The 22,805-nt window shown below is 36.6% G+C and overlaps 1 protein-coding gene across 4 annotated transcripts in view; it reads left to right on the top strand.

The window, feature by feature from the left end:
• SLC4A7 (solute carrier family 4 member 7) overlaps nucleotides 1–22,805 on the top strand; it is an 89,950-nt gene that overhangs the window by 39,884 nt on the left and 27,261 nt on the right. For 2 of the 4 annotated variants that reach the window (XM_069860062.1, XM_069860063.1), the window contains exons 3-8: nucleotides 7,769–7,912; nucleotides 10,252–10,387; nucleotides 11,130–11,290; nucleotides 13,370–13,558; nucleotides 21,796–21,911; nucleotides 22,709–22,768. In XM_069860062.1, coding sequence (XP_069716163.1) covers nucleotides 7,769–7,912; nucleotides 10,252–10,387; nucleotides 11,130–11,290; nucleotides 13,370–13,558; nucleotides 21,796–21,911; nucleotides 22,709–22,768 — 806 coding nt within the window. Of the gene's footprint in view, nucleotides 1–7,768; nucleotides 7,913–10,251; nucleotides 10,388–11,129; nucleotides 11,291–13,369; nucleotides 13,559–16,261; nucleotides 16,631–21,795; nucleotides 21,912–22,708; nucleotides 22,769–22,805 lie in introns of all 4 variants that reach the window. The other 2 variants (XM_069860065.1, XM_069860064.1) reach the window with 2 other exon arrangements.

The following is a 22,805-nucleotide window of genomic DNA, read 5'->3' as shown; positions in this document are numbered from 1 at the left end:
ATGTGTATGGTATTCTTTTCTACTTTAAAGTAAGAAACATTCTTTGAGAAGACAGCTTTTGTCCTGACTTAGATCTGTTTAATATTATGATCAGCATATTGCTTTATGGGAAGAGTATACTTCAGCAATTTCAGTGATTTTTTTGCGTGGGAACTGGAATACGTGTGTAAGTAATCATAAAATTCTTAGAAGATCTATATACAAATACTGAACCATAAATGAAAATGATCTTTGAAGGAGGTGATGCAGCAAAGTGTAAGTTTTTCAATATGAAATTACTTTTTCTGTAGAGGTGGAAGGCAGTACAAAATATGTATATGCTTGAATCATTGCAATTTCTAACAAGTAAGACTAGATTATCTAATAGTCACCCTCCAAAACAGACAAAGCTGCTCAGTGACATTGTCTGTTCTCTAGTAACCGTTTTTCAAAGTGAGTCAGTGTTTAAACTTGAATGAGTTTATGAGAACATCTGCAGCAGACAATAACCTCACTTATACTTGAATCTTTAAAATCCACTTTGGGTAATGTCCATCCTGGTTTTAACATTTCTTCTGAAAAGAGTTGTTTATAAAATGAATGACATTCAAAACAAATGCCTCTTACATAAAGGTGTAAAATAAATATTTATTGCAATATAGACTGAAACGGAAGCAGTGCTTTTAAAAAGTTTGACATAAACTATGTCCTGAGAGGATTTTTTGAGTTTTATCTGAGAGAACGTTGTGATGTTTCTGTTCTGAGTCAGAAATTTTGTAAAAAAACCCCGCAGTTTTATCATCTGAAACACATGCAAGTTGTGATTCAAGTAGCAGGGCCATAAAACTGCAGTTTCACCAAACGGCACCAATTGAAACTTAAAACTTTCAGAGAGCTCGATGGCTCCAGATTGCCACAATTTAATTTTTTTAAATTGTGGCAGAAAAAAACAGGAGACTGTACTTGATTCTGCGGCCTATTCTTTCTTGATGGCTTTTCATGACATTTATCTTACAATGTTCAATCTCTTTAAAATAAGTTCTTCCAAAAATTGGCTAAACCTGTGAATTTATCAGTTTCAGAAGTCTTTCTGAATGGATCACGTCTCCATTTGAAATTCACTGAAAGCTATTGTTTCACAGCCATTAAAACTTTTAATTCTTTTGTTATTATTTCTGAACACTTCTTATTTTGTGAAGAAAGCGAAACTTTGAGTTTTTCCTCAAAGAAGGAAAAAAACCTACAGGTTCCTTCTGTAATGCTTTTCATTTCTTAAAATATGAGCAGATGGATGCATTTAGGGGGAAGATGATCCCTTTAAAGATGCGTTCAGCAGTTGTACAAGAGAGTCGTGTGATCAAATTTGTAATGAGAATGTATTTGTGACCCATTGATGAAGTGGAAGATATTCTATGCAAATTTTTGGTTTGAAATGTTTTACAAAGACAATGTTATGGTATGCCATCCCTAGTTTCTTTTATTAGTGGATGAAAGGCTAATCTTTTATCTTAATAGGACTTCGCTAGATTTGTATGTTTCTATGTTTCTTCCCGTCCAGCTGAAATACCACTTTGAAATTATCTCTGGCATGTATCCTTTTTCCTGAGCTCTGCTGCAGAGACAGGCTGGACCAAGTACTTTCAGCTCAGATAAAGCATGGGGCCCAGCTACAGTCTGGCTTGGGTATAGGGTGCGAGGGCAGCTGGTCCCCTCCTTCCACAGATCCTGCGTGCTAGCTCCTTTCTCAAGTAAAGGAGATGGGTGCTGGTAACGTGACGCAGAGACCTGGGTGGACATAACCTGCTAGCATCCCTGTGTAGCTCTGTCAGCTGGGACTAAGCTTTTCCTAATACTGTTTCTGCCTGCAAGTCTAATGTAATTACTAATAATGCCTTCATGAATATTATTGGTTGTGTCAAATAGAAGTATTCAGCACCATTTTTCTCTTGTCACTGCCACTGCCAACTCGTATTTGGTTTTCAGTCAGGAAAAAAATCATTTCTCCATGTAATAAAAAATCTGACATGTACTGCTTTTGCCAGTCATCATAACTTGATGCTGTCTTTCATTGTGTAGTGGAAGAACACTCTTACTGAGCAGCTTTACAGTCTGCTATGCATACTGGATTTGTGGATTATGCTTCTCAACTTTACCTATGCAAGTATTTTAGTGTAAGGAGTGTATTCTCAGATATACTTAATTACTTGGAGCAAAGAGAGAGTTCAGAATAGAGCCCAGGAGGTTTAATGGATGGTTGGATTCCAGCTATGGCATGTAACTGTTCCACGAAAGAATTTTACTCTTCTGTACAAATTCTGTTAGAAAATTTTGTTTCAAGTATTTTGTCCTGAAGGCAGGGAATAATTTTTGTAAAATAATTCTTCTAACAAAGCTCAGAAGAATAACCCTTGGTAGTAGTAGGGCTTTTTTTTATAGTCAGTTCATGCACAGAAGACCAAGTTTATATTAAAATATTTTATATTCACTTTTACTGCATTATTTCCTTAGAAATAATTTTCTTGGGCACATTGAATGAGAAGTTCATAAAATAAGCTAGAATACTGCTGTTTATTTTGAAATATTTAGTTTGTGTCTCACACTGAGAACTCTACTACCAATATTAAATGATACATTTAATTGCATATATCAGAAATGTGGCATGACTTTTAATTAGAAAATTAGTGAATTGGCATAGTAGTAGTATTTTTAGGGAATTACTGATGAGTCAGTTTTCAAAATTTTCTTTATAAATATCAACCTTAAACAAAAGGGACAGGTTGTGTAAATGAGGGGGTTCTACTTGTTCCTTAAGTTTCACCAGAGCAGAGAATATTTGGAGAAGACCTTTGGGCTGTGAAATTTCTTGGGGCATGGGAAGAATTTCTTGTTCTCATTTTCTTACTTCTTCCACCAGAGGTTAATTTTTCCATTTGTGTGCTTTTACCTTCAGTGCAGACCTGTGACAGAAAAGCCAGAAGTCATGCTAGTAAATTGCGCTGTGTTTATTTTTGTGTGCACAGATACTTTCTGTGATATAAGGGGAATTAATGTCATGGCATGAGGTGATGGTAGATTTCAAGTGCTTTCTACTAGGGTAGTGTGTTTGGGGATGTGAGTTAGAAGACACCGAACAGCACATGGCTTCCCCCTTCCCCACAGCTGCCCTTTTTTTCTCCCCCCCCCCCCCGCCATTTCATAGTCTCAAGGAACAGATTAGTATCTCTCCTGCAAATCCACCAGTTTTTCCATACTGGGACAAGATAGATTGTGACTTTATTTAATAAAATAAAGGCTTCCGTGTATATTACTAATCTGAAGATAGGTCATTTATCTGAAGAGTTTTGGAAAAATGGTAATTCTTGTCAAGAAGCTTTTGGCTTCAGCAGACTGGGAGCTAGTGGAGAAGACAGAGTCACTCTTGTTTGGAGGTGCATGGTGAAGGGGGGTGAGCACACACAGGATGCGATATTGGAAGTGCTGATTGGATACTGGGGATTCTTTTTTTGATGCAGTGTGTTGTCACATGTTGGACTAGGTTGCCTGGAGGGGCTGTAGAGTATCTGTCCTTACAGATACTGAAAACTTGACTGTCATCCTGACCAGCCTGACCAAAAACATGACTTCAGTTTTTGAAGTTGACTGTACTTTGAGCAATATTGGATGATAGCCCAGCTCCAGATGTCCTTTACAGCTATAACTAATACATGATCTCTGCAGTTCAAATCTTTAAGTAACAGGATTTGAGAATTCACATAAATATTAACTTGATTTTCTTTTTTCTCTTGTTAACAAGAATGTCCTTTGTAGAAGCTTATGAGGCACCTCGCTAACAAAATGGTGGCTAGCAAACACCAAGTTCTGTGGAATTGCGCTTACGGGGTTACCACATCAGAGCAGTTTTGGATACATGTTTTTGATCTCTCTTGGTCTGTAGAAGTCTTCAGTTACCTTTGTCTTGGGGACCTCAAACAGGGCATTTTCTCTTCTGTCAGTTTCAATGGACTTGGTATAAACTGTGTTTTGGAGTGAGACCAACCATGTGATGGAGACGTGTAGCAAGCTCCTAACATTTAAATTTGTTTCATACCGATCAGGACCTTAAGTAGTAAATACTCTTGGTGGATTTGAACAGCTAAGCTTGGATAAAGTCATGTTAGATTAAAATGAACAATTACTGCTTGAGCTTTGCATTGCTAAATTTAGTGTTGGACAGTCTACTAATTCTATTGATTATAGGTTTAAAGTAATTCTATAACAAGCTTTGCTGGAAAGTGGTACTGCAGTGCAGATGTTTCTGTGAATAAAGCTTTGAAGGTCATGTAATTTTACCTGTTAAGCATTTAAAAACAATAGTCAAGTAAAAGCCTGTGTTCCTTTTAGAAATAACACTGATGCCAGTAATGTGAATTCCAGCCTTTTTAGAATTCAGTTTCTCCATCGCTGTTATGTTTTCTGGCATTTTTCTTTTTTTTTGGCGAGGGTGAAGGGAACTGTTAAGTTGTTTTGCCCAGTTCATTGGAAATGAAGGAAAAAAACCAAACCTGGTGGCTTTGTTTTTTTCCTTGTAAATTATGTTTGTAAGTAAGTCTTTGTCCATCCGCAAACATTAATTACTCCTATCTGAATAATGAAAGTTAAGGGAATGCAGACCTATTCCATACAACTGTATTTTTAGAGGGCTTCTCAATGTTTTATTTTGTGGAGTTACAATTAAGGTTAAACATGTCCTACTTTTATTATGTAGTTTCTATCCTGCCTTTTGGAGTTGAATGTACCAGCAAAACATGCTTTTGGGTAATCATGGCAGTACGTTTAACAGCAGTAGTTTTGGATTTCCTGGGTAGTAGTGGAGAAGTCTTTATGAATGTCTGTGATAGCCAAAAAAAGATCCTGTTCTTAAGGGATGGTCTGGTGCAGTCATAAGATGCTGTTTGTAATAGTCAAACTTTCCTTGATTAGGTGATTGTATTCCACCCCCCGGCACCCATGCTTGCTCTGAAAAACAAACCAAAAAAATCTGAGGCTCTTTTGCAACATAATGTTTTTTTCTTTAATTTATTCTGGTAGAATTACATTTGATTGTGATGCATTTTACTTACTTGCTGAAAATAAAGTTGAAGGTGTAGCAGCCTGATCACTTTGCATGTACAGAAGTGATTTGGGGAAGGTATACTTGCCTGCAAGAGTGTCTGTTTTATATTTGCCTGCAAGAGAGTGTCTACATAGGAAAGAGCCAATCACACAATAGTTGCTTCTGGGCAGCGTGGACTGAAGGGCAGGAGAACTTGTCACTAAGCCTGCTCGCCTGTCTTTTTGATACCCTGATGTGCTGGGGTAGTGAGAATGCACGTTCTTTCAAGTTTCATTCTTGAGTAGAAAGTAATACAACGTGTTGCAGGCAGGCTGCCCAGGTGGAGGACTAAGTAAGCAGTTGCCTACCCGCCCTGGTGTGCCTCGAAGAGCTATGAGGCACCTGGGCTTGGTGATAGCCGAGAGGTCAGTGCCTTTTGGTAGGAAAGCATTTAGCTATAATTGCAGGTTGCTTAAAATGCCTTCAGTTTGTTGCTTCTTTCAGCTCAGTTGTCCCTAGCTTTTACCTGTCTCTTTACAACATATCTGCTATCCTCCACACTTTTCTACTGAAAAAAAAATTTCAGACTGCAGTTTTGAAGTAGGAGATAGACTTCTCTTTTCCTTTCCTACTTCTCCTCCATTCAGAAACATTGTCTTTGACTGTGGAAATGTTCAGAGTGTTACAAATGCTAATTTTTGCAATAGCAGAGTGGGTTAAGATGGAGGCTCTTGAAAAAATTAATGGGATTTTCATTTATTCTTTAGTATAGAAAGCAACGTGGAATTTTCTTCTTACTTTATGAGAAGAGCATGAGATGAAAATGTAGAAATTGTTCTAATTTTTCAGGAAATAAAATCTCAAGCAGTTTCAGATTCTTGCAGTTTTCTAGAAAGTAATTGCCTGCACTTGCAGTTAGCGGTGGGTCACTCAATTGCACCAGGCACTTTTGAGCAGGCTGCGATGAGTAATGCAGCTATTTTTGAATCCAGGACTTCTGCTTTTCCTTATGCATAAGGTTATTGTATCACAATAGTGTCGGTAACGTGACCATTGTCAGTACTGCCACCTAGTCATATTCTACATCAAGTGCATTGATTTATCTTTAGGTGTCACATTTGCTTTACTTTCTCTAGGAATTTCATTGGGCGTAGTAGTCATGGAGGGTGGAGGTCAGGCTGCCCAGCAGGGCCGTGAGTGTTCTTGTTGGAAGAAATTCACAAAACTGTCTCTCTATAAATAGGACTAATAAATGCTTCAAGAAATTAATCTGTTTTCCACTCTTAAATGGAAACAAATACCTTTTAATAGGCTTAATTTCAGATTTGGTCATAGTGCCAATCAGTCAACTCTAATTAAAACTAGTGTTGGAATTCTGTCAAGAATCGGGTCTTGTAATTTGGAAAGGAATCTTGACCGCATTAATTAAACATTGAAATTGCTTGTGCAGTATTAGTGATTTTTGCTTAGTCTTTTTCCCATGTAGCACTGTAAAAATACTGCTTTATTAAAAGTTTTTGGGCTCAGAGATGCTTTTCTTGGAAAACAAGTTTTACATACTACCACTTTTTACTTCTTCAAAGGTCTGTAGTCTCGTGAATTTTTCAATATCCTTAATCTAAGTGTGTGTGTTATACACATGTATTTGTGCATGTATGTGTACAGTCTCAACTCCTAGGGCTTGCTTGTCTTCTGTAAATTTACATCTCTCAGAGCTAGAAAGTCACTTACTTCCTTTTTCCTTTGCTAATGTCAGTCTTCTATAATAACTGTTCTACAATATGAAACAAAGTATTTAGTGTTAACCACCAGACTTAGAGTTAATGTGTCTCTTCCTGAGATTGTTTGTTTAAAAAGGAATTGAAAGGATTACTGTATATACTAACTCTGTTATGGGAGTCATGATAGTAATATGTTCATAACAGTCTGACAGATTTCTTTTGCGAAGTTGTTGATGCTAGCGTTGCCTTAATGTGAAAGGTCAGAGGAAAAGCCAGATGTTGAATGTACATATTTTGAAGAGCAGTATGTATTAATTTGAGGATGCGCTACTGAAATTTATTTAAAACCTCTGGAATAGAAAAAAACCTCCAGCCTTCTCCGTAAGTTATGTTTTGGCATACGTTTCTAAATATAAGTTCCTTTTATGCTCCTAAACCAATATTAAATTAATGGTATAATTGAATATCAGGTTCACCTAGATGTGTCGCATGCTACATGAAGTAATATTGGCAGTTCATTCAAGCAGAGAAAAATCCTTGCATACTCTAAACAATGAGTAATTTCTTAACGAAGTTCATAAGCTGAACTAGGAGATTACATCTTGCTTTTGCAACAACTATCCTGATATGCAAGGATATAGTGTATCCTTGCAAACAAGACAGGCATCATGTAATGTCTCTGCCTTGCCTGGTGTTGATTATCAAGTAGCTTCTTTCAGCATTACAGGTCAAGCTTGTGTTTCTGTATAATTTGTTTCACTACCGAGTTCTTAATTTGGGGCATATTCTTACTCAGTTTATCAGGGAAACAAGTATAGTACTAGATCCTTGGCACCAAGGCAGGAGGAGAGGGCAAGTAGTATTAGTTCACTAAAGGTAGTTTTGCCAAGTGCTCCTGGGTTTCATTTTGTCACACTCCCTGTCTTTTTAATTAAAACACTAAATTCGGTGAGATTAGGTTTTGTTTAATTGTTTCCTTTTAAACTTTCTTGAAAAGGCCACAGAGCTGTGTATATTGGAGTTCATGTCCCATTTGGAAAGCAAGGCCGTCGACGGCATAGGCATCGTGGGCACAGGCATCACAGAAGAAAAAAAGAAAAAGAGACTGACAGAGAGGATGGCCGAGAATCTCCATCATATGGTAAGAAGCTGTGATAGTTCTTTGTGTCTCCTGACAGTGTACTTAATCATAGTTAACCCTATGCCTAAACATTTTTTGTGCCGCTTCTTTTATCCTCTATAATTAATGTCAGTCTGCATACAATCAGGCATGTATTTTGTGGCAGTGTTTTATCTAAATCGCAAGCTGCTGGAATTCATCCAGGTGACTACATAAGTTTTCAGCAGCTCACACTTAAATAGGTAAGACTACAGCTTTGTAATACCTGCCTGTAGCGTGAAAATCTGTGTTACTTTAAATTAGACACCTTTTTCAGATTGTGTAGTCTTGTAATAATTTTTTTTCTGTCACTTAAGATTTTTTTGAAGGTACGAATATAGCTGTGAAGCAGCATTTGCCATAGTAACTTGGTGAATAATCCATTAAAATATTTACTTCAGCCTCCTTGCTGTCTATTAGTAATAGTAAAGGAATTGTACTTTCCTAAGTTTTAGTTTTGGATCAGACGCCTCCTCCCTGGCCCCCTTGTCGTACCATTCTCTGAAATGAAATTATTTTGTCATTGAATCATTAAGGTTGGGAAAGGCCTCTAAGATCAAGTCCAAATGTCAGCCCAACACCACCTGACCTGCTAAACCATGTCCTGAACTACCACGTCAACACATTTTTTTTTTTTGAACACCTCTGGGTTTGAGGACTCCACCACTTCCATGGGCAGCCTGTTCCAATGATTGACCACTTTTTCAGTAAATACATTTTTCTTAATATCCAATCTAAATCTCACCTGGAGGGTACTCTTAGCAATTTTTCTTCAAGACCTCAAACTTGGTTTTATTCCTAGACTGTAATGAATGGGAAAGTTATGGCGTAATGTTATGCTTCAAGCCTAGATACCATGCTGTTCACTTTTGTGTGACTAGAACCCTGTACTATACTGGGGACAGCTCCCTGAAACAAAGCAGTTTAGAAATGGGAATGCTTTGCCAAGTCTACTTTCACCTTTGTCCTAAGGTTCTTAGTTTCATTCATCTTCCAAACTTCCTCTTCTAAATACAGATTATTATTGTTTGATCTTAAGTTTGTGGAGTCTCGCTGTACAAGTTCTGAAGCAGCAAGTAGTATTAAATAGATAGAAATGTACTTCTCTGGTCATTTCTCTATCCTGGATACACAGGATATGGCAGGATTCTTGGATTGTGTTGGTTTTGGGACAGAAACAATGTGCTTGAGTCTTTATTGATAAGAAATGTTGTTTGTATTCAAGAACTTATTTCAGAATTAAGTTCTTGTGTGATGAAGTAAGGCAAAACAACAATGCAAAAGGAGAAGTCAATTCTGAACAATGTTTATTAGTAATTCAGATCTTATATTTGAATCTAAAAGATGACCTTCCCTCTGCAGAGAAGGCATACAATTGTATGTTCAGATCTAGCAGCTGTGAGTGATGTTTCAGTGAACAAAATAAGTTTTTTAAAATTGAGTTTAGTTGGATTTTCTGTTTCTGACCTTCCTTGAGATGACATTGCAATTACTGCATTATTGAACCCTGGTAATTTGAAAGCTCTCCCTTGAGTCCAAACAAGGTCTATGTATAGGTATTAAAAACATCACTAAAAACATGTGGCGTTGTCATTGTTTTGCTCATAGCAGGAAAGCACACTACTTACATCTGATCAATAGAGATAGTTAGATTTTTTTACGAGTTATTTCTGTGCCTGTTCCACTGGACATTACACTGTGAGAAGTTAAAATATTTCCGTAGCATTTTAGCTGTGTAATTTCTACTTTTCTCTGCTAAGTTATGTACAGTGCTCCAACTACACGATACTTTTTTCCATCCTATGCAAGCAGAAATGGGCCATTTAAAAATCTGCTGCTCTAACAGTGTGAGTGCCTGGGTACCCACTGTGTTTAGTATCTTGAACTATTACTAGGGCAATCAATCTACAAGTCAGGCTCTTTGTTTCTGTCAACCTATTTTGGTTTTTTCCTTCTCCTCCAGTTAACACCCATGTCATGATGCTATCATTTATTTTGTTTCCTAGCCCTTTGGTATTTTAACTTTTACTTACTAATATTTGTTGTTTATTTTATTTTCATATTGTTAATCTATAGAAGAGCTAAAAATAATTAATTACATTACATGAATAGATTTCCAGATGTTTTGTTTTCAGAAACAATGAAAAATTTTAAAAGGGCCTTCTTTAAAAGAAATGTCTGTGTTTTTTATTCCTCTTCCCTCTTTAAGAGGATATTATGCTGCATATTTCTGAGTGCAAGTGATTTAACTGTTATGTGGTGTTTCTTGCATAATGGGAGTATGAATTCTTTTAATTGTTCGGTTTCTTCTTTTCTTCAAGACACACCATCCCAACGAGTGCAGTTTATCTTGGGTACTGAAGATGATGATGAACACATTCCCCATGATCTCTTCACTGAAATGGATGAACTTTGCTTTAGGGATGGAGAAGAATATGAGTGGAAAGAAACAGCTAGGTATGCTAGAAGTAGATTGTTTCAAGGTGTATCTTATAGTCTTACTGGTGCTGTTTTGACATTCATGCCAAGCATGTGTTTAGTTATAAATGCAGGTGTTTGGCCGTGGAGCATTGTATTTACATATGTTGTTTTTAGGCAATATTTGATTAATTTTTGGCAGATTGCATGCATGAGCAATACAGAATGCCATGATTATTTTTGGCCCATATTGGTTAAGTTGCTCCTTCTACATATGCATTGTAGTAAATTCTTTGGCCTTCAGTACTTCTAATGACCTTATTGCATGCTGGCTTTTACAGAAGTTCAGTTTATATAATGTGAGTCAGAATCAAGAGCAATGTGTAGTTACACGTATTAGTATTACTTGACTCTTAAATGTCTGACTTAGCACCCTAGAAGGCTTGAACAGTGTGTTTCTAATCCTAAATTACCAATGAGATATGCAAATCAAATAAAAAGGGACAATGTCGTACTGTTCACAAGAACTTGTGAATAGGCAGATATTGTTCGAACCAAAAGAAACAAAATGGGCAAAACCTGAAATGATTGATTGTGGTTAGAAAGCCTGACAAAAAAGTTGTGACTGTCAATCATTGGGGCTGTCTTGAGAGAAGGAAAGCCAGTGTGAGCTGGTGGGATTACCTGTTCTGTGTTATACAGAAGTCACGGAAAGAATGTGATTGCTTGCCAAATTGTCTGTCTTCCAGGAGAAATATATGTGTATGTGTATGCATTTCAGGTGGCTAAAATTTGAGGAGGATGTTGAAGATGGTGGTGATCGATGGAGCAAGCCTTATGTAGCAACTCTGTCTCTGCACAGCCTATTTGAACTGCGAAGCTGTATTCTTAATGGGACAGTCATGTTGGACATGAGAGCAAACACACTAGATGAGATAGCAGGTTGCAGCAAAACTTTTTTCTTTTAAAATGTTTTATTTCTAAATTTTAATCTTTAACTGGAAATGTTTTTGATGATGTCTTTTGTTCTTGAAAACGCTGTAGTGAAGAAATAGGCATGTGCATGCTTACTACAGTTTTCTTCATCTGGTTGTAAAGAGCCAGTCATACAAACTTCCCTTACAAGGATCTACACTGAATGAGTAGGACCTCCTTTATTATGTCTTATACGATGAGGCCCAAAATTAGTCTTTATGTTCTAATTCCTAAATGTGTGCTTTGTCTTTGTTTCTACGGAAGAAATGTAAATATATGCTAGAACATTTTAGAACTTATTTGTGCACTTTACTACCATAATTATTAATCATAACTTGGCTGATACTAACTTGAAGCTGTTAGTGCAGCTGGTTGTTGCACATGTGGTATGTTTTTCACCTTTATAAGAGGTGAGCAGAAATAAATATTGTATGTGTTTGATCTACTCCGAGTGTCCTCACTAATCACATGGTCGTTTTGGATACTACTTTTTCATTTATGTGTATATACGTGCACATGCTTAGCCTGAATGCCTCTGAACTGGTTTTACATCATTTTCCTACTATCTCTTGCTATAGGTACCACATAGTGGAACGCCCTCTAGGGGATCATGTTAGGCTTAGGGCTGAGCAACGTGTATGTGAAGGACAAGGTTAAAAACTTCTGCAGTGCCTGACACATTTTATTGTTTTGAAATCCTCCAAATTCACTCAGAAAATGGATAATCTCTTCCTGTTTTACTGATTTCAAATACGTGGCTTGTAAAAGTAATGGTTTGGCTTTTAATTTATTATTAATAATTGAATTTAGCAATAATCTTAGTACATGAGGAAAACAGTTATTGCTTAATTCTTTATAAACAGCATTCTTAATAGGAGGTAGTCCCACTAGGATGTCTTAAGAGATTGCCTGAATTTGTTACCAGTTAATTTTAGGTGCCCTTACAAAACATGTAGGGTAACAATCCTTGGCATACAAACACTTGTTTCCCTGAGCCAGGAATACCTAATAGGTGTTCTTGGTTCTCACTCAAAACAGGAGGGAGAGGGTGGCCGATTTCCTTTTGAGAAGATATAACAAAAGGCTGCATGTTGCCAGTAATCCCAGAAGGAAGCTGCACTGTACTGACAGATTTTGCTGCACGTAATTTTTTTTGTAAGATATTCTGAGAAATAACTTTTTTCATTGTGAAAATCCTATGCGATTGCACCTAAGACAGTTAGGTTCTCGATACATCAGTCAAGATTGGCAAAATATGTTTTAAAAGTAGTCATGTAGGTTTGTGTTTATTTGCGTGGGGTTGGGGTTATTTATTAGTTAAAAAAAAAGGCAGCTAAGAAATCACAGCATATATTTTCCTGGACATGCAGGCTTTCATTCCTGGTGTGAGCACTTTGAGATGTCCTTTCAAAACCTGATGATATTTGACAGCTGATTAGTTAGTTTTAGATGATGTAACTAGCTCTTCTGTACTCCCTCTTCGAAAACACGTGAATCACATTAAGTTCAATTGAGAACCTCAGGAACTTGAGGCATCTGAAGGTGAGAGAGGAGTTAGGGAGTAATCGCCTGCTATCATAGCTTTCACTTTTGTGTAGTTTTATACTTTCAAAATTGGCAACAGCAGGTTTAAGACTGTCTTAAGAAGTCTGTTCTCCATTGTGTTTCTGTCTTTGTGTGTTCCCCTCTAATGGAGGGTTGTTGGACACGCAGATGCCTTTTTCTGGTTGCCATTGGAAGTTGAAGTAAATGACAGTAAATTATAAAATATTAGGTAACGTATTTCTTAAAATTATGCTACTAGTAAATACTATCTTGTGTATCCTCATGCTATGCTTTCCTTCTCACATATTTTTGTTTAGCGATGTTTTTGAAAATTTCTGGTGGATTCTTGAAGGTGATTTTGCTAAAGAAAAGAGTTTTTAAAAATAGATTTTTTTTTCATTATTATTATTTGGCGCAACTACAGTCCTTGAGTGTGGCAAAGGAGAGATTTGATACCCATATATATATAAAATTTTCTTTGTTCTTGTTTTTATTATGTAGATATGGTTTTGGACAACATGATTGCCTCTGGCCAGCTGGATGAATCCATAAGAGAGAATGTGAGAGAGGCTCTTCTAAAAAGGCACCATCATCAGAATGAGAAAAAATTCACCAATCGGATTCCCCTGGTTCGATCTTTTGCAGATATAGGCAAGAAACATTCTGACCCTCACTTGCTTGAAAGAAATGGTGAGATAAGTTGTAGCATCCAGTTTGTTCTAACCTGTTAAATAATGTTCTCACTGGGAGATGAAGGAAAATTCAGCTGATAATAGCAGATAAGTGTTATCTTCTTGATACGCAAAGAACTAATGATAGTGCTGTGTGCTTTGTATAGATGTGGATGATAATTCTGTATATTTTTGAATGCAGTCAAGCATTCAACTCCTGCCTGTATACATAGCATGCAGGATTGTTTTGAAGTATAGAAGTAGACCTCCACTGATCCTGATTGTTTTTAGGATATGCTTGAATGGAGTGTGCAATGCTTGTGGAACTTCAGTGTAGTGTCATAGCTTTGTATGTTTGTCAGGTGGATCTTACTTGCTTATTCAGTCTTTATACTAGAGATGTGCTTCGATGCTGACAGTTACTGTGTTTTGATCCAGTGTTATATTAATATCACTAGAAAAAGTTCACTATGCTAGTGGTGAAGAAATTACTTTTAGCTAGAACACTGTTTATTTCTACCTAGTTTTGTAGGGAAGGAGCCAATGGGGGGGCACTCCAAACCCCAGAAGGGTGTTTGTGGTATTTTTATAGGCCATATCACATGTTTTATTCAATGAATTCCTGAAAACATTCTGCAATACGAATACATTTACTTTAGACATCCAGGTCCAAAGTCTAAACAGCAGTATATACTGCAGAGCAGCGTATTTTTATTCTTGTATTTCTTATGGGCTCTTTTTCCAGCTCTTTTCTTCGTTTTCTTTTGCCTTTTATTAACTAAGACATATATAATGCCAACTGAAGTGTTTTAGTCTAGTGAAAACTTAGTACTGATTTCACGAATCACTCCTTCAGTTCCTTTCCTGTCTTGAAAGATGCCTCATTGCTTAGAATATGTTCCACCTAATTAAGTGCTTGTTGGGAATTCTCAGTTTGACCCAGACTTGGGGCATGCTCCAGCAAATATCTGAGCTTGCTGATAGTTTTTGCTAGCTAGGGAATATGTGATGCAAGCGTAAATATTTTCTTTGATAGTTTCACAAATTAATTTTTTTATAATGAAAGCAAAACAAAGTTCATTTATGTAAGAATGTAATTTCTTCTGTAACTTCAGAGTTTCCTGTTTGGTTTACCAAGTGTGAAAATTTCACATATAAACCTGTTTTATATACCCATCCTTGTATGCCTGTATCTGCACTTGTAATTCTGAGAATTTTGTATTTGAGGTCTCTTCCTTGTCAGTTACTTATGTATCACTTCCGTTTTCCAGTGCGTACTATTCCTACAGTAGAATATGGAATATATGCTTAAATACGAAACCAGTGTAACATGAACTCTTTGCCAGCATATACTGATTTAATTTTTCTTTATAATCCTATGGTTATCCTCTTATAATAATTAATCTTGCCATAATACTTTTTAGGCTCCTTGGGACATCTCATGTTCAGGATTTATCAAGTATACTGACAGAAGTCTAGTTACTACCATTGTGATTAATTTAGACTAAGTCATCCAGTTTCCTTTACTGGTCCTCTTATCTTTACTGCACTACAGTTTTAATAGTTGATATGTGAGGCTTTCATTCATAATTTAAATCAAGCTTGTATCTGTAGGATCTTCCATTGTTAGTGGTGGGGTGAAGTGTGTGTTACCTTTTCCTAGGCGTACTTTGTGTGCCTCCTTGTAAATGATTCTAGGTTTGTTCAATGTAATAGTCTTTGTAGTGCCTAGTATAAATGTGAGACTAAATGTGTCTAGTTCACTGTTTTCTTATTTGATGGTATAGTATGTGAAAACAAGGTTATTGATTTCAGGGATTGCAGGAAAAGTAATAAGTACTGTTCATGAGGAGACTGACAAAAATGTTTGTGGTAAACGGGAGAAATGGTATTGCTAAACCTTCTGATGGAAATGCTGTTATGAGGACAGGCAGTGTCTTCGTGCTTAAGGAAGAACTGAAATCTGAGGGAACCATGAGAAGACTGTGTTCTCTTTATATGAAAACACTAAGACACTGCAACTAGATAAGGCAAGAACAGTAAAAGTGGATTTTGGAGAGTGTTTTTGGTTTTAGGTGAATGGGGATATTTGGTAGTCACACCAAGAAGAAATGGAAAAGGGACTATGTATCTTATCCTCATGCCATCTTCAGAACTATATATTGATTCTACAGCTGGCTAGGAAACTTATTACTAAAAGGAGACTTTTATAGGAGGACATGCATTTGACATACTTAGATATGTTTGATCATTCATTTTTTAAGTATATTAATTTTGAGAAGTACCAATTCTTTGTGCGTAATAGATGCAGTTAACTGAAATCTTGTACTGTTCTGACTGGTAATGATTTTCTTGATGTATTTTGGACGGTGTTAAAGGTAGCCATTGTGCAATTTAGAATAATGAATTCTTATAGGAAAATTTAAGAGTCAGTTTAAATAGATACAGTTTGTTGTTGTTATATTAACAAATCTCACTCACTTTAAGATAATATCTTCTCTGACATGTCTTTGGTTTTCTAATTAGTACTCCTCAGTAGTTTCTGAGTTCTAATGTATGAAATCAGATTTGTTCTTATCTCATCTTACTTGCATGAGTATGACGCTTCTGGCCCGTAAAGCTTGCAATTTACTGTGTAAATTGTTAATGCATATTTGTGTCTGTGGTTTTTTTAGTATATCCCTGTTGTAAACCTCATGGTGTTTCATTTGTTTTATCTCAGGGGAAGGCCTTTCAGCCTCCCGTCACTCTTTGCGAACAGGTCTCTCTGCCTCAAATATTTCCCTGAGAGGAGAAAATCGTTTGTCAGTTCTTCTCAATTACCTCCTTCCTTCTTCAAGAGCTGGAACCCCGGCAACCTCAAGGTGTGCTACCCCTGTAACTACCCCTCAAAACACACCACCATCCAGTCCTACCTGCAGCCACCTGCCAACCACAAGTGCCCAGCCAAGTCCACTTCAGGGCAAGGAATTGCTGGTGTCGTCTGCCAGTGGTGATATCCCTTCAGTAATAATCCACCCACCTGAGGAGGACTTAGAAATGCAGGAAAGCCAGGAAAAGAAGACAGAGGAAAATATTGACAGAAAACCAGGCAACTATTAAAATTTAAGCTGTCCATGTGTGATGCTCTCTGCATCTGGATCACTTGCACTGCGATGGTTTTGGCACATAACTTGGGCACAGAAGAATATGATAGCTGTTACCTTTGCCTGCATGTTTTGTTTCTTCTCAGTTGTGACTGTTTTCTTGTTTGGTATTTTTAACTTTTTAGCTTTTAACTAAAACCAGCAAAAAATTCTTTAATTAACCTTCATTTGTATAATTAAAAAGGAATGTGGTTTTAAAATATAACATATAAGCAAAATGTCAAAAAAATGGTGGCCTTTTCCTTTCACTCACCTTCAGCCCATGTCAGGTTTTGCTTTTTTGTTTTCATCAGTGGTTGAACCAGTGTTTTAAACCAGTGTTTGGTATCCTGAGATAGCTGTAGCTGAAGGCGTGGTGAAGTATTAGAGATAATTATGGAAATAATTAGGAAAGATGCAGTAATCAGTGGTGTTTGTAGTTTAGTTGAAGTCTTTAAGCAGTTTTATTTTTGCTTTTGTGCTTCTGAAAACCAAGGCTGTTAAAACCAGTAGTAGTTTATGATGGAACTGGCAGGTTAAGTTCACTTACAGCTGTTTCCAGGTGGCTGTCCATTAATGCACTGCTTCAGAATCTGACACTTGATTATGATTTTGTTGTGTTTGATATGCAAAATAAGATAGTTAAGCATTTGTAAGCATAGGTCAGAGCTCAGCAATTTATTAATGTGTTGTCTTGCAAAGCTGTTGATCTTTACATGTAAAAAGGTAGATGTATAGGTAAGTTGAAAGAAGGAATGAAAAGTTCTGATTTTTTTTTCATCATTTTTACTATATGTTTTATAACTCATGCATTCTGTATACAAACCGTTATACATGCTTTACTTTTGCAAAATATCACTTATTTAGAGACTTTAGAATCCTTGTAGATGGATCATGTTTGTAAGGGGATCATCTTTCTTTTTAGCCTTTGAGGCTCTTCCTGCGCACCCCCCCCCCCAAAATGTGTTGTGCCAAAATCTGTCTTGTAAGATGTCTGCTTTATGCCTGGATGAGGAAGCTGATTTAATTCCAGTTTTTTTCATCAGCGAGTCTTTTCTTGGTTTCCTTCCTCACTTGTCTAATAATTTTGAGCGCACTGTTACATATAGGAGTGAAAATATGCCGACAGAGAAGTGGCTATGGATATGTGCATTTTAACATTTGCAGCCGAGTCACTGAAAAGAAAAGAGCAAACTGTTTTCTAGGCTGTGATCTTGAGTTGGAGTACTTAAATTCAGAAAAGCAAGCAAAAAACTTTCTCTGACTTCTTTATGGTAAATTCAGAGAATTCACATGAAGATCATTCTCTCTCATGGGTGATCTTTCAAAGGTATTAAAAAACAAGTGAAATAAAGGCTCTAATTGGTTTTCCAGTTTGTATTTTTCTACTTATCTGGCAGGAATGACAGCATGCCAAGCCCAAGCTCCTTAGAACCCCAGAGAAGGCAAACAAATGAAGATCAAGTACTTGATGCTATTATTATCATCACTAATAAAGCTTTCCACTAGAATCTCCAAGTCATGTTCAGATTGCATTTGTGCCTCAAGGGGATGTTTCTCATAAAGGAAAAATTGAAAGGAATGATTTCACAGTTAATTCATAAACAAAAGTCCTTCCAGAGAAAGATGAACACCAATAATGGTGGAAGACATTTTATTTTATGGGTTTTCCCCCTTTTTAAGTCAAGAAATCATCTGACCACAGAAAGGCACATGTTCCTTAGATTCCTTTGAAGACATTCTCAGACTATGAATTCAGGGCTGCAACTGGTCTAATCTTTGTCTTGGAAGAAATACTCAGACGGAAATCCTGAAGAGGAAGTCATCTTCCTTGTACTAATTAAAAAAAAAAATCATCTTGATTCATTGCACTATAGATTATATTCTGTAATACTTCTCTAGAAATTCAGACTAGTGCAGCCTGAATACTTTTTCCATGTCTGTATGGTTGAGTTGAGTTTGCCTCCTTTGAGAATTAGGAACTGTTTTTATTTTCTAATAGACAGCTTGCTTCTGTTTAGTATTTGTCTGTCCTTGACCTTCTGCTGTTCAGATTTTATTTTTCAGTCTTTATAAATAGCGGGAAGGTTACTGAACTTAATATGAATTACTGTAAAAGGAGGGAGGAAGGGCACACTTCCAGTCTACTGCTTGATTTCTACCAGCCAATCATCAATTCGTAGTAAGTCCACCAGACAAGGAGTTATCTTTAACATTTTCTTTAATCAGTTGAAGAACAGACTTTGTCTTCCTGTCTTTGAAACTATTGAATGATGAATTCCATAGGCAGAGGTAGGAAGAGAGCTGCATCACAGCTAAAGATGAACACATTAGTTCACTAGCTTTGTTAATATCTGTGGACAACAGCAAATCAGACTTTTAGTTCACAGATAAAAGTACTTTAAAATTGAGTAAAATATTATTTATGACAGCTTTACTTTAACTGTAATTATTGTGAATAATAATTCAGAAAGGATTTGCATTCTACTGTTTTTTTCACATTAAGGCTGTATTGGAATTTATTTTAAAAATTCATTTTTATTTCCTCCAATATAGTGTGAGGGGTTTTTTATAAGCAGAAGTGGAGATGTGAGACAGATGTCTATATTCTTCTTGCTTTCTTTTTCCAGTAGGTAATGCCCGTATAGACTTTTGTGGTCACATTATTAAAATAAGTGTAGCTGGCCAGAAAACTCACTTGATCTTAAGTGAAGGTGTAGTTTTAAGTACTTTAACTTGAGTGATCTTGCAAGATTTTAATCCAGACTTACTCAAGACTCAATCTACTTTGTGTTTTGAAGGAGGCAAGTATATATATAACATCAAGAAAAGTACTATGTATTTTGAGCGGTTCTCTTGATAGCTTGGTAAAGCTAGATGTGCTTCTCTGTCTCACAGTCTGAGAAAGCTAAGTACTCTTCCTGTTAGCAGTAGCCTCACAGTTAGTATCTACTGAACCGGAGAAAAGAAAGAAATAAGTTTTTATTAGTGTTGGTATTTGAGTAAAGGTCCGCTATTAGCGGTGATATTTTTTTTAATTCTGAATTTCTCTGCAAATATCGGATTCATCAGTGTGCATAAAGAAATGCAGTGTTATATGAAAATGCTGCTTGCTCCAGTCTGAAAACCTGTAAGCAGTATTCTCATGTAAGTGCAGCAGTCTGTCCTGCTGCAAGAGCAACAGAAAGGAAAACCATTCACACGTGGTTCAGATCAGCCAAATATTCCTGTATTGGTGCCAAAACTTGTGGACCTTAATGATGACTGCTTGGAGAAATTTTGAAAGCAGACTTTTTAGAAGAATCAGTAGCACCTCATTACTGAAATAATAAACTTGCTTATGCTAACACGTAGAATCCTTATTCTCTATCTTTCTCCCTGATTATCTCTCCACTTTCTGTTGTAGTCTCTGCTTGCTCTTGCTCACATGTTGAAAAGTGAGTGTTATTGCTCATCTTTCATCAGTCATACACATCTCCAGTTACCTTTTTTGCTACGTGGGGGCGGTGGTGAAAGAAGTTTATATGTATGAACTTTTATATTATGGTCATCTTCTGCAGCAACTGTTTAATATTTCTGCTCTCTTTCTAGTCCTACAAACACTTCACATCAAGTCTTGTGCAGTTAAATAGTTTGAACAGCTGATTTCACAGATGGTTGGTTGTTGTTAGTTATTCTTGTGAATAATGTGTACATCTTGGAGAAGAAGGGTAGAATGTGATTTTTTTTTTTTTTAATAACTAACTAAACATAGTTTTTATAGTGTTAGCTAATTACCTGTGCATGTTAGGATTCACAGAAGAAATAGCAGGTTAACTTCATTTGGTTTTGCTTCAGGAGAAGCTACATACACCACTGTGAGCAATAAGAATGAAAATGAATGGCAGAGGCTTGGATCTGCATGTTTTCCAATGATATGATGGCTCTTTTGAAAGTTTTTTTGAAATAAATTTGGGGATCAAATAAAGAGAATTCAGTTGTCATTTGAAATGCTAAAAAAATGTCAAATTGCTGAATTATAAACATGGAATGATGCAAGTATATATGCAGTAGTAGTTACAATAGAACAATAGCCAAAAGGTAGCCAGGGGGAACTTAGTTTTGTCTTAACTAGAGTGACATTTGACTTAAATACAAACTTTCTGCATGTAATGCGATGTTTAGATTTCAATTTCTGTCTAGATGTAGTTTTGAAAGCATGTGAAAGCACGTTTATCACCACATCAGAAAACTCTAGTGTAGAGAAGCAAGGCCAAACACGCTTCTACAGCATGTTAAGCTCAACAAGTAAAAGCTCTGTAATTCAAAAGGCAGGATTTGGGCTTGGTAATGCATGCCTAGACGAGCTTTTAAATGATAGTCAGGTAGAAATAACTGTGGTGCAAAATGGAATTCAGTGTGTGTGAACAACTAGGTGACTTGGCTTCTGTACCCTTCATTGAATCTGCAGTCTGGTGTTGCTAGTACTGTAAAGCTATGTAAAACAATGTCCTAGTGCAGATGTTAGAGGGAATTTCTACCTTTAGCTGGAATAACTGTATTGTACATGCCTCTTACGGTAATGTGTTGGACCATTTCATATATTAACATCAGGTCAGATCAGTAGTTGGAGTTCTGGTCTGTTGATTGAAATCATGGTTTGCAAGTTGTCTAGGCTTCATGTAGTACACTGTTTGCCTTTACAAGTTTAGTTTACTGTCAGGGTATCATTCCTTGTAATTGTAGCCTGAGGCTAGCCGAGGCTGAGGCTTACGAGATAGCAGAGGTGTTTGCTTTTGGTGTTTGAGGATTTCTAAATATAGTGAAGATGTTATCAGCAATTACTAGAGTGCTTACAGTTAAAACATCGACACTTCGTATATTTTTACAATTAAAGTAGCTCTTGTTTTCCTTTCTGGTGACTGTTCTGCAAATGGCCATCATTTGGGCAATATTTAATTTTGTTTTTCTTAAATGATGTCATTTTTTCAACAACACAGTGACTTGTTAATGTTGCATTTATGATACTAATGTAGGGCACACTTACTGAATAACTTGCACATTTGCTTTAAGCAAGCTGCCACATTAAGCTTTGGTATACTCTGTTCACTTAATACATTGTTTTGAACTTCGCTCCTTTGTTTTATTTTAGGGTTATTAGCGTCTCCACAGTCAGCACCTGGAAATTTAGACACTGGGAAAAGTGGAGACGTTAAAGGTACTGGGACAGGAGGAAGCAGAGAAAACAGCACGGTTGATTTTAGTAAGGTAAATAATCTTAAATAACTTTGTTTAGCACAAAATAACTACATAACAAAATATATGGTGGTTTTAACTGCCCTCTTAGTTACAACTAAGACACACATGTACACGTGTAGGAGAGTACACATGTGCACTATGACGTGTATGTACAAATGTCATAATATGGCATAGGCTAAATGTGTCACGTTTTGAAACTCTTCGCAGTGGAACTAAACTTGCTGTTTCATTTGATCTTTTCAGTATTTTGGTAACCTAAAGAGTGCAGCTGCTGAACTTTCTTGTGCAAAGGGAGATATTTTCTGAACTGCTATACAGACACGTTTGAAGAGTTTTATGGATGGTGTTGAAACATTTTTTCTAGCATGGCCTTTCAGAGTTTGTTTTTTGTGTGTTTTTTTGGGGGTTGGTTTGGATTTTTTTTCCAAAGAGGGCCTTTAAAGGGGATTTGCATTACATGAATTTACAAGAATTATTGTGCATCTCAGTCATTAGGAGCGTATATATAACTTTCTGAAGGAAATCTTACGTAATACTTTAAATCCCTTGTATTTCTTTCATAATTTAAATTTACTGGGCAAGTTCTGTTATTGCTTTTGTTATAAAATCTGTAGTGTTATCTGTATTGTGAAACGCTAAGAAAATTGATTTGCCAAGTTAAATAATTATATTTAAGGAAAGCTAATGTACCCTGTAGTTCTCATCTAATCGTGGCAGGTGCCTTTTATTCCCACTCCTCTGTCACAGTTTTTGTTTTTTTACTTGGCCTGTCCTTCTGTACACCTGCCTTGTCTCCTGTTGGGCAGGAGTCAGCCTCCTGGCATTGTAGTTGTGGCACACTTGGTGTGGGACTCAAGAGGCCATCTGTAAGTTCTCTAGATAGCAGTGTAACTGGTGCTTGTG

The sequence above is a fragment of the Phaenicophaeus curvirostris genome, chromosome 6 (genome assembly GCF_032191515.1).
Source record: "Phaenicophaeus curvirostris isolate KB17595 chromosome 6, BPBGC_Pcur_1.0, whole genome shotgun sequence".
In the NCBI taxonomy this organism is placed as follows: domain Eukaryota; kingdom Metazoa; phylum Chordata; class Aves; order Cuculiformes; family Cuculidae; genus Phaenicophaeus; species Phaenicophaeus curvirostris.
The sequence above is the reverse complement of the archived record's forward strand: the minus strand, read 5'-3'. Positions and strand labels throughout refer to the sequence as shown.